At 31.1% G+C, this 11,368-nt stretch overlaps 1 protein-coding gene across 2 annotated transcripts; it reads left to right on the top strand.

The window, feature by feature from the left end:
* Window positions 1-1,953: 1,953 nt before the first annotated feature.
* LOC131626815 (kinesin-like protein KIN-14F) lies at window positions 1,954-11,368 on the top strand. 2 transcript variants are annotated; one of them, XM_058897657.1, is made up of 17 exons: window positions 1,954-2,141; window positions 2,268-2,406; window positions 5,204-5,514; window positions 6,508-6,870; window positions 6,976-7,044; window positions 7,174-7,398; window positions 7,506-7,587; window positions 7,671-7,766; window positions 7,863-8,042; window positions 8,304-8,410; window positions 8,584-8,764; window positions 8,906-9,068; window positions 9,226-9,479; window positions 9,734-9,897; window positions 9,977-10,168; window positions 10,289-10,941; window positions 11,100-11,368. In XM_058897657.1, exons 2-17 carry the CDS (start codon window positions 2,337-2,339, stop codon window positions 11,257-11,259), a joined length of 3,270 nt encoding a protein of 1,089 aa, XP_058753640.1. In that variant the 5' UTR covers window positions 1,954-2,141; window positions 2,268-2,336; the 3' UTR covers window positions 11,260-11,368. The 2 variants fall into 2 exon arrangements, with proteins under 2 accessions (XP_058753640.1, XP_058753639.1); XM_058897656.1 differs by having other exon boundaries at window positions 2,255-2,406.

Raw genomic sequence — 11,368 nt, 5'->3', positions numbered from 1 at the left:
TCTGGGTCTCTCTACCCTGTATGATGCGTGCTTGGTTGCCTGACATGTTCCTGAAAACAATTGAAATCGATTAATATGTGAGACAACAGAAAAAACTAAAAAAAAATTGCACTTCTGATACAATTCAGAAGTTCATTTCCGAAATTGGGAATGGAAGTGTTTTCGGAAATGAACTTCCGAAACACCCATGCGAGGAAGTTTTCTGCAACTTCTATGGCAGACCCCAAAAACAAACTTCAAACCTATGTTTACACATTCTAAACATCCTAAATATCAGTACAAACCTAACCTAATACATTTTTGCTATTTGTAAACACCCTAATATAAATTTTAATCATAGACCTTAAAATCAAAATGCTTACCGATTGAATAGATTGGAGGGCTTTTGAATGTAGTAGAGCAACTAGATGTGGAATATTATGTAGCCTTGGAAGTGGTTTGCAGAAAAATCTCTTGGGGGTTGAGTTTGAAGTTGATTTAGGGTAAATGAATTGGGGGAGGGGGCTGTTTTGCTAAATCTGCAAAACGCGCAATATTTCGGAAATGAACTTCCGAAATGGTGTTTTCGGAAATGCATTTCCAAAATAAGTCAAATTTTTTAAAAAAAAAGGCGCTTTCGGAGATGCATCTCCGAAAACACCTTTTTCTTGCATTTCGGAAATGCATTTCCGAAGTCAAGGGTATAAGTGGTTTTTCACCAGAGGTGACCTAGAAGGTTGGGAGGTGGGTAAAGAATTTTCCATTTAAAATTTCTCTCATATTCTATAGAATCTGAATGTCAATTTGACTATTATTATTTTAAATTTTGCAAGTTGATCATCTTCGTAGTTTTCAAAATTTTAAAATAAATTCCTAAAATTTTCAAAAAATTCAAATTAATCCCTAATAATTTCTAAAAATTTATAATTAGTCCCTCTAAATTTTTTTAAATTGGCAATTGGTCCTTATTTTCCAAATTTTTAATCTGGCCAATTCTTTTTTTTTTTAAATTTAAAAAAATGACCCTAAAAATTTGACAAAGAATAATTTAATACTCTATAAAAAAGAATTTAAAATTAATCAAATTTATATTAAATCATTTAAATTATTTAAAATTCTAAATTCTCAAAAAAAATTCAATTAACTCATCTAAACACGTTCTTAATAAAGACTCATCTAGCTCGCATTTTGCTTTTTTTATTAGACTAGCTTTCTTTATATTAACTATTGAAAATTCAACTAGATACTAAATACAACTGCTCGTTACTCTCAGCTACAAATTTAATTATATTTAGGTATAAATAGTAGCAATTAAAGGAATTAATAAAAATCAGTGCCTTAAAAAAGCAGGATGATTAACCTATAGTCAAAAGATCAACTAATGTTTCCTTTATTTGTTCCTTTTACTAATTAATAAAAATAGTGCTCCAAATATCATCATCACTTTTTTTTTGTCCATAAAACAACCAGGAAGGAATAACAGAAAAGCAGGAAACGGTAAGTTCTAAAAAAAAACTATCCCAATAGAACTTGATAATAGAACACTTTTAAGGTGGTGCTTCACAATATTTCAAGAAATCAGTAGAAGACACTTTGAAAACAATATAAGATAATGTTGATGTTTTAAATTCTAATAATATTTGTATTCTATTTCAGTATTTTTTTTAGTAGAAATCAGGTGTCTTTAGTGTACAACTTCAAATATTAATCTCTCGAGTTAGAAAGCACCACAACAATTAACAATAAAATTCTATTTCAAAAAAACTTATCACTGCTACGTGTTCAGGATTGAGTTCGATTACATAACTTTCCGACATTCTGAAATCGATTTCTTAGGATATAATTCAAACTCCCTCTTAGATATCCAACCCCACTTCTTGTCAAATTACGCCTTGAGTCACTCTTTTCCAATTTGCCTTTAGTAAGTTGGGATGGTCCTACACCTTAAAAACAATATTGCCAATGGTAACAACAAATTCTATGCTTTAATATCTCTCTCTCTCATTTTCCCTCCACTCACACTAATTACAACATTAAAGCGAAATTAATAACATGCATTTAATATAACTTTCTTTCTAGTACTTTTGAATGCTCATTCCTTCACCAAAGAGTCACCATAACTAGCTAGTCACCACCAACAACAACCCTCTTTCACCTTCCAGGTAATTTAATCACCTTTATATTTTCCTACACTTATTCATCACTCTCACCAATTCTCTTCTTTCCATATATATCCTTCATATTCTCTGATAATTTTCTTTGGTATATCTAACAGAAAAATGCCACAGGAAGTGTCACAATCACAAAACTCATTTTTCACATCTCCTTCAAAAAGAGGATTGAAAGGTCTAGTTTCTATGAACAATATCATAGAGGAGGAGAGTTTCAACGATTATGATTTGGCTCACAGAAAAGCAGAAGAAGCAGGTAAATAATATATACATGCATTTTATTTTATACATTAATTATTACACCATGCCATATAGTATATCTACTTGAAAATTAATTATTAATCCCGAGTAAAATGCAGTAAAACTGTTGGAGAATATGTAACATTATTTACTTTATGAAAGATAATTATTTTAATCTTGCATAAATTTATAGAGTTCATCCTAAATTGGGAACAATCTAGTTTCTTACTATGGAAAATTTTACTGGATTTTGAAAATTATGAAGTAAAAGAAATAACTCTCTCAAAAAAGGTGGTTCATCCTACATTTTTATCTGATGATTTTAAATTAATTTTCCACCAAATTGAAAAAAAAATATAGTGGATATTTTGATTGACACTGGCTTAATAAATCACTCAAAAATCATTTTAAATTTTAGTATGTATATATATATATATATATATATATATATATATATATATATATATATATATATATATATATATATATATATATATATATATATATATATATATATATACTAAAATAACAGACAAATAGACAAATAGACAACACTACTTTTTTTTATGATAAAATCAATCATTTAAAATTTTCATTACTATTTTAGGTGATACAATATAATTATGAATGAGACTTTGCTCTATGTATTTAGACAAACTCAATAATGTAAACAAGCAATAATTTACATTAATAAAAATGATTAATTGACAACAAAGATGCTTGAGTTGAGGCACAATTTTTGGTGTGATGAAAAGCAACAAATTTCATTTGATTCTTTTAATGTAATATTTGTTTTTTCCTTTTGTTTCTTTTTGTCAACCAAATTATCACTTGGCACCCCCTTTAATTAACAAAAGCAAAAAAAAAAAAAAAAAAAGTAAAGTAAAATAAACAAAAATGGCAATAGTTTGGTTTTACATGTTAAAAGAACAGTGGCTACAAAAGAAAAAGAATGGGTCCAAATTAAGTACTAGCCGAAAGAGTAAATTATTTTTGATGAAAATCTTTGACTTTAATTATAGATTAAGACTTTGTAAGTAAGCAAGGAGCACTATAATTTTGGTTACATAATGAGTTGACACACTTTGCTATAGCTAATGATTGAAGGTTTACTTTAACTTTATAATTTAATGTATGTGATTGAGTTTGAAGTAATTGAGCATAAAGTCAAAGAGATAATAGAACCTCTTCCCTTCCTTTCACTAATCTCAAGAGAAGAGTGGACAAATTTTGATAGTCAAAGAGGCATTGAAATTATTTTTATTAGTAGAAAAAAACTAAAGTAAAATCTGTTTTTTTTTTTTGTACAAAAGAAAATTAAACATAATGTATTCTTTATAAGGGAGGGAAATTGTACAAAATTTCTTACAAAAAACTTCTTATATGTTCTACTTTCTCAATAATCAAACTATGATGCTATATTATTCTCATAAGGGAGAGAAAAAAATATAAATTGAACCCACATAATATTCATGGATTAAAAATTAAATGTAGACTATTTATACAAAAGAATAACCCTAAATAATTAAATATTTAATTATATTTTTATTTTTCGCTTTTTAGAACCGGACCAGTAATATATTTAAATATTGAATTCTTTTAAATAAAAATAAATTAATCAATTAAAAAGAATAAAATATAAAATTTAATTCATCAAATAGTTAAATATTTTTTAAATCAATTTATTTGCCACTAAACCACGATAATTTTATTATTTAATATTTAATTAACATGCACAATTAATACAAAGATATATATACTGACATTACTTTAGTCTAAATAAAATTCAAGTTGAATTCTTTTTTATGTATAGTCTTACTTTAGTTATGATTGAATATTGTAAAACCAACTAAAATATAGTGGAGTAGCTTGGAGTGAAATGAAATAAAAAGTCATTATATTGTTTGAGTAATTTTTTTTTTTTTTTGGTTTATCACCATCGGTTTAGTCCAATTCGAGGTTAGTTCTGACATCAAGTGATTTCAGATATTGTTTCAGAATTTTATAATAGAATAAAGTGATAAAGTGATTTTTTTATTCTGTTCAAATTAGATGATATAAGAAATGATGAGAATGTAATGAAAATTTCAATCTATTCCATATTTTCTTAATCAATCAAAACAATGGAGATAAATTTATACCATTTGGATAGATGAAATATGGCCTAATGGAGCGAAATGAAATGATACAAAAGGAGGTTTTATTGTTTGGAACTTTTGATTAATTAAAATTGAATGAAGTGTTATGAATTTCAATTCATTTCATCACTTATCATATTTCTCCCATTCAATTTGATTTGAGTGGAATGGAAAAAATTTCTTACTCATTCCTAAAAAATCCCAAACCATAAAATGAAATTTTTATTTCGACTTCATATATTTTTTTGTTAATTTCCATTATTTAATGAAATTCAAACATAACCTGTTTTGTTTTATATTAGGCAGAAGAAGGATGAGAGATTTTATCAAAGATGATCAAACATATTTTTAATGTATTATTTTAGTTAAAAAAGAAAACATTTTATTATGAACATCAATAATTAAATGTAGTCAAAATCGAAGTAATTATTAAATGAATAAAAGATTTATATAATTGATTTACATTTACATTGTTTCGGGTTATCTACAAATTAAAAAAAATATACTTTATAATTGAAATTAATAAGGACAAGATGTTGTAAACGAGTAATTAATAGTTATTAATTAACAATTTTATAATTAAAAAATAATGAAAAAAAAAAAGAATCACATTTCCGTTAACCCGCCATGAAAGAATTTAACAAAGCTATTATCAATGGCGAACATTGCAAACAGCTTCAAGGCGATACGAAGCCTCAGAATGGCTACGTCAAATGGACAACGTCGCATCTTCATTCCTACCTCCAAAACCCTCTCAGCAACAATTCTACCTCGCACTTCGCAATGGTATCATTCTCTGCAACGTCCTCAACAGAGTGAATCCCGGAGCTGTTGTCAAAGTTGTGGACAATTCCGCACTTGCGGATGCTGCTACGGTAGAAGGAGCGGCACATTCGGCTATTCAGTATTTTGAGAATATGAGGAACTTTCTTTATGCTGTTAAGGATATGCAATTGTTGACTTTTGAAGCTTCTGATTTAGAGAAGGTTCGTTTTTCCCCTTTCTTTTTTATTGGAGTTTATGATATTATTTGTTCAGATTGCTTTTATTTTGTTGAGATATTTATTTGAATTTATGTAACTATTAGTAATTTCTGAGACATTACTGTTAATGATTATTTTCATCATGAATTTAATTTGTATGTATAGTTGGTGTAGAATATTATTATTACACATGCATTCAATTATAAGCTATGAAGCTCATACACAAGTAGAGTGTAGAGTGTATTCTATGTCTGAAGGGATACTATGAATGGAAACTATCTGGTGGAGGAAGTAGAGGAAGAAATTAGACCGATGTGCGACAAGTAGCAATGTCCAAAATGCGCCGGTGTGCGATACTTGTATGACGTGTCAGAGAAGTTAGACGGATGTTGTAAAAGTTAAATAAGTTACTAATTGTCCCCGAACAAAATGATTTTTTTGTTTGCTTAGAAACTCTTTAAATCCGTGTCCAACGCCCATATGACACACACTTATATAACATGTGTCAGACAATTCACACAAGCGTTTCAAAAAGAATTTGTTTTTTCTTTACTTCAACACACTTGTACACTTTTTGAACAAATCTGACAAAAATCTAAAAAGGTTAAACATGAATTGAAAGAATGTTAGTATCAGTGAAGAATTAAAGACATTAATTTTGATTAGAATATTTTAAATTCTTTTAATAATAGATAAATACTAAATGAGGCTCAAATACAATCATACATGTAGTGATGTCGGTGTCCTATGTTTTTGACATTATCGGTGTTGGAGTGTCTGTGTCAATATCGTGTCCCGGTGTCTGTAGCGAAGTTCGTGCTTCATAGATTATATAACTCAATTATATAATTTTGTTTTCAAAACACATTTTTGTTTTGAAGATGACACTATGTCTCACAGTCAATTTCAATTTAATTAACTTGTTTGTTTTGTTTTGGAAATGGTTTTGAGCTTTCTGTTAAAGAAGGATTGGTGTTTTGAAACTTAAAAATGCAGGGGGGTTCATCGAATAAAGTTGTGGATTGCATTCTATGTTTGAAGGGATACTATGAATGGAAACTATCTGGTGGAGTTGGTGTTTGGAGATATGGTGGAACTGTGAGAATTACTTCCTTACCAAAGAGGTCTCCTTCTTCCTCCATAGTTGGAAGTGATAGTGCTGATGATTCACTGGAGGAGTCCGAGTCATCGCAGTATGAACATCTGCTAGAATTTCTTAGCCTATCTGAAGAGTTCTTGAATGAAGAAACCAAAACTACCAATGTTCTTGCTTTCCTTTTTGATCACTTTGGGCTCAGACTTCTTCAGGCTTATATTAGAGAGACAGATGGGATTGATGATCTGCCTCTGAATACAATGGTCGGTAAGATCCTTACTGGTTTGTTGCACTGTTGTAGCTTATGTGTTAGTTTATTAAAAAATATTTCTTGTTGTCTTATTTCTGATTTGGGTGACAATTTGTAGGTAATTGATGCCTTACTCAGCAAGGTAGTCAAAGATTTCTCATCTTTGCTTGTTTCTCAAGGCACCGAGGTACTTCATACTTGAATTTTATGTATTTCTACTATCCGCGCAACACAACTGTCATTTCTTTATCATTTTCATTTCCCTTACTACAAAATGGTTTGTTAAAATACATATACTTCTCACCAATTTCTGCAGCTTGGACTTTTCCTGAAGAAAATATTAAAAGGGGATATTGGTTGTCTCTCAAAGAGGGAGTTTGTAGAAGCTATCTCACTATATCTTAATCAAAGAAGTAGTTTGGCATCAAATGATTTCTCCAAATTCTGCGTTTGTGGTGGCAGGCGTGATATTATTCGACAAAATGTCAATTACTCTGCCAAATATTCTGAAGTAATCAATACTCAACAGAAACAACTTGAGGTACAATTTTTGGATAGCAGGACCTACTTCTCTTGTTACGCTAACATATGAATTTAGATTAGCATTTTAGCACACCCATATGCTAAGTTTCTTTTTTCTTGTTACAGACGGTAAAATACTTCTTTGAAGATACAAAACTTGAAGTAAAGCAAATTCAATCAGAGTGGGAACAAGAATTTAGTAGGCTAGGTAATCCTGTTCGACTTTGTTTTAATTTGATGAACAATGTCTTCCTTGTATGCTGACTTAAGTTCTATGTATGTCCTAATTAGAGCATCATATTAAGAGCCTTGAAGTGGCCTCTTCTTCTTACCACAAAGTTTTGGAAGAGAACCGTTTTCTCTACAACCAAGTACAAGACCTCAAAGGTGCGTAAGAATCCAAAACGCGTCCTAACAATGAATTTGATGAATTCATTAATTTATAAGAATATTTAGATTAATGAATTTATTATCTTACAACAGGAGCCATTAGGGTTTACTGTAGAGTGAGACCCTTCTTACCGGGACAATCAAATGGGCAGTCTACAGTAGACTATATTGGAGAAAATGGAGACATGATGATTGTGAATCCCATCAAGCAAGGAAAAGATGCAAGAAGGGTATTTTCATTTGATAAGGTGTTTGGAACAAGTGTAACACAAGGTATTTTAATTTTTCAATAACTTACTGCCAAAGGTATATATATGGTTTAGAACCAACATGTACTTTGTTTTACTAGTATCATATAAGTATAACATATTTGTACATGCTGAGTCTTTATATGTCAATAATGGTCATGGTATCATATACTGTTAATATATTAATGATTTTTCTTGCAAATATATACTTATTGTTATGTTATTTTAGGTCTTAGGTGTTATTGTTTAAACCTTCTCATGATGTTTTCTTCTTTTTCATCTGCAGAACAAATTTATGCTGACACTCAACCGTTGATCAGATCTGTTTTAGATGGTTACAATGTATGTGTCTTTGCATATGGACAGACCGGTTCAGGGAAGACCTACACGATGGTATTTTTTACACATGCATAATATTTGTAGTACATTTTACATTACATATGTCGATGCAGTCATTTGAACTGGCAAAGTTGGTATAGAATAATTTCAATTAGGATACCTACTATATTGTTAAGTCATTTTTCTCATATATGTATAGTAATTAACGTGATTAATTGTTTCTGCAGAGTGGTCCTGATCTGTCAGCTGAAGAGACATGGGGTGTAAACTATAGGGCTTTACGTGATTTATTTAATATATCAAAGGAAAGATCAGATTCCATAAAATATGAAGTTTTCGTCCAGATGATTGAAATATACAATGAACAAGTGAGAGACTTATTAGTTAGTGATGGCTCTAACAGAAGATATCCTTTAATCAAGCAGTGCTTGTATGATAATTATTTTTTACTTCTGTAAGGTAGCTTAAATTCTTAACTAATTGTATTGTATAGATATTAGCAATAGCATTTATTTTATGGTTTTTATAGTTCCTTAACAAGATATACATTAGACGTACGAAACACTTCCCAGCTGAATGGCCTCAATGTTCCTGATGCATTTTTAGTTCCAGTTACTTGTACTCGAGATGTTCTAAATTTAATGAGAATTGGTCAGAAAAACCGTGCTGTAGGTGCTACAGCTCTAAATGAGAGAAGCAGTCGTTCTCATAGGTAAAATGTCATTTTCATTGACTTGGATCCTCTACGGTAGTTTCTATGATGCAAATTTATACGGATTCCATTTTAGATCTTCATGAATATAGACAAATAATAACAGTCAGATATTTGTATTTGATAAAACTATTCATCCTATCCCATCCTATTGCAGTGTTTTGACGATTCATGTTCGAGGCAGGGAGTTAGTTTCTAACTCCATTCTTAGGGGATGTCTCCATCTTGTGGATTTGGCCGGTAGTGAGAGAGTTGACAAATCTGAGGCTGTTGGCGAGAGATTAAAGGAGGCCCAACATATAAATAGATCACTTTCAGCACTTGGGGATGTTATTTCTGCTTTGGCACAGAAAAGTTTACATATCCCTTACCGAAATAGCAAGCTCACACAAGTGTTACAAGATTCTTTAGGTAACATATCTCTATTTATTCTTTTCCCCCGTTTCAAACTACTCATAAGAATTAGCGATAATAACATTAAGATTTAAACTTTGTTCACCATTTCTCTTTTCATCACACACTGTTCTACTTTGGATTTTAGCACCATTTGTACAATTTTATTGGAATATGATAACAATGCATGTGGTTATTAACACAGTTGTATGTTTGATTGATTTTCTATACTCGTAAACTAGTCCATGTTTCTTTTGTTGTTTTATCACTAGGAGGGCATGCCAAAACTTTGATGTTTGTTCATATTAATCCCGAACTTAATGCTATTGGGGAGACAATTAGCACACTCAAGTTTGCTGAGAGGGTTGCATCCATTGAACTTGGGGCTGCTCAATCTAATAAAGAAACTGGAGAAATTCGAGAACTGAAGGAAGAGGTTTGAACTTCGATCATAAACTTTGCAATTTTGAAATCTAATATAAACAACAAATGAAGACAATTGGATCTTTTTTCAGATATCAAGTCTCAAATTAGCATTGGAAAGAAAAGAAACAGAGCTGGAGCAGTGGAAAGCTGGGAATACTCGAAATGCTACAGATTCTCCAAAACCGAGAGCTGTTTCACCGTATCATTTGCCCAAGTATGGCACCAGTGGCAGCATTAAGCCTGAAACAAGTCAAAGACTCATGGATGATAGAAACTTTGAGGTTATTGAAAAATTATATACTCAACGATAGAAGTCTGTAATAAGTACATTTGCAAATTATGCGATACCGAATTGTAACTTGTACTTTTCTCAATAAGTTCATGTGAAATTATATTTTCAGGCTAGAAGCTGCTCTTCGGGTAAGCAAAGAAGGTCAAGGTTTCCCTCAGCATTAATGGACAAGGAGTCCATACCAAAAATGTCACTTCTCACTGAAGAAAAATTAGCGAGATCAGGGAAAGGAAGATCACCATCCCCTCCAGTTAGAAGATCAACATCTACCAATAGAGGGTCAGTCGTTAAAAGCAAGTTAAAAAATGACACAATAGACAACCAGCCAGTATTAAAGCATCCATTTCCAGCTAGAGTACCTGTTAACAAATTTCTTGTCCCAATGCCAATGGTTGCATCCCTTGAGAATAATGCAAGGTTGCATGTGAATTCACCAGAGCCAGTAAAACTCGAAGAGGAACAATTCAAGCAAGAACTAAGTGCTGTAAGACAAGGCGGCATTAGGAAAAGCAAGCTTGAAACTAAGGCTAAGGCCAAACATCATCTATCATCTCCCTTAAAGATTCAAAAGCCTGAGTTGATCCCGGTGTTTACTTCTGGCATAGAATATGCTGGTGAAAAGACAGTGGAGACACCTCCAAAGAGTGATCACTCTGAGCCCGAAAATGATCTTAGATTTGTTGAGTCTGCTGTTCGTGGTTCTTTAAATCAAAATAAGATACGTCAGAACTTTTCAAGGAATTTTCAGAACCTTGAATCAAGGTATGGCTAGCAGTAGCATGCAGTGACTTTGCTTATTTAGTTACTAGAATTGTTTCTTTTGTTAATTTAGTTACTACAATTGTTTCTATCTTAAAAAGGATATTATGTCGCCTTAGCATCATTGGTAACGATAATAGAGCTTTTTTTGTCATATGCAGAGGAATAGTGCAGGCAGAAGAGCCTTTATCAGCAAGAAAAGTTGAAAACAAACTTTTGAATGGTTCAGGTAGTAATCATAATGAAGGAAATAATACATCCATGCCTGAATTTAGAAGGAGCCTATCTACCCCACGCAGAAAGTTTTTTGGTTTATCGTGAGTTTTTTCATGTTAAACAGATACTAAATTTATAAAAAAAAGAATATAAGATTTATTGTTGTACAGGAACTACTACAGATGTTGGAGTTCCAGCTTACACAATTTATACA

Source organism: Vicia villosa, unplaced genomic scaffold (assembly GCF_029867415.1).
Source record: "Vicia villosa cultivar HV-30 ecotype Madison, WI unplaced genomic scaffold, Vvil1.0 ctg.000325F_1_1, whole genome shotgun sequence".
Classification (NCBI taxonomy): domain Eukaryota; kingdom Viridiplantae; phylum Streptophyta; class Magnoliopsida; order Fabales; family Fabaceae; genus Vicia; species Vicia villosa.
This window is presented reverse-complemented; position numbering and strand designations above follow the sequence as displayed.

Excerpts from the sequence above, each read along its gene's own strand:
- LOC131626815 (XM_058897656.1), top strand. The coding sequence starts at position 2,259 with ATGCCACAGGAAGTGTCACAATCACAAAACTCATTTTTCACATCTCCT. Across the intron at positions 8,411-8,583 it reads CAGGGAAGACCTACACGATG|AGTGGTCCTGATCTGTCAGC; the intron begins GTATTTTTTACA and ends TTGTTTCTGCAG. Across the intron at positions 10,169-10,288 it reads TGGATGATAGAAACTTTGAG|GCTAGAAGCTGCTCTTCGGG; the intron begins GTTATTGAAAAA and ends TTATATTTTCAG.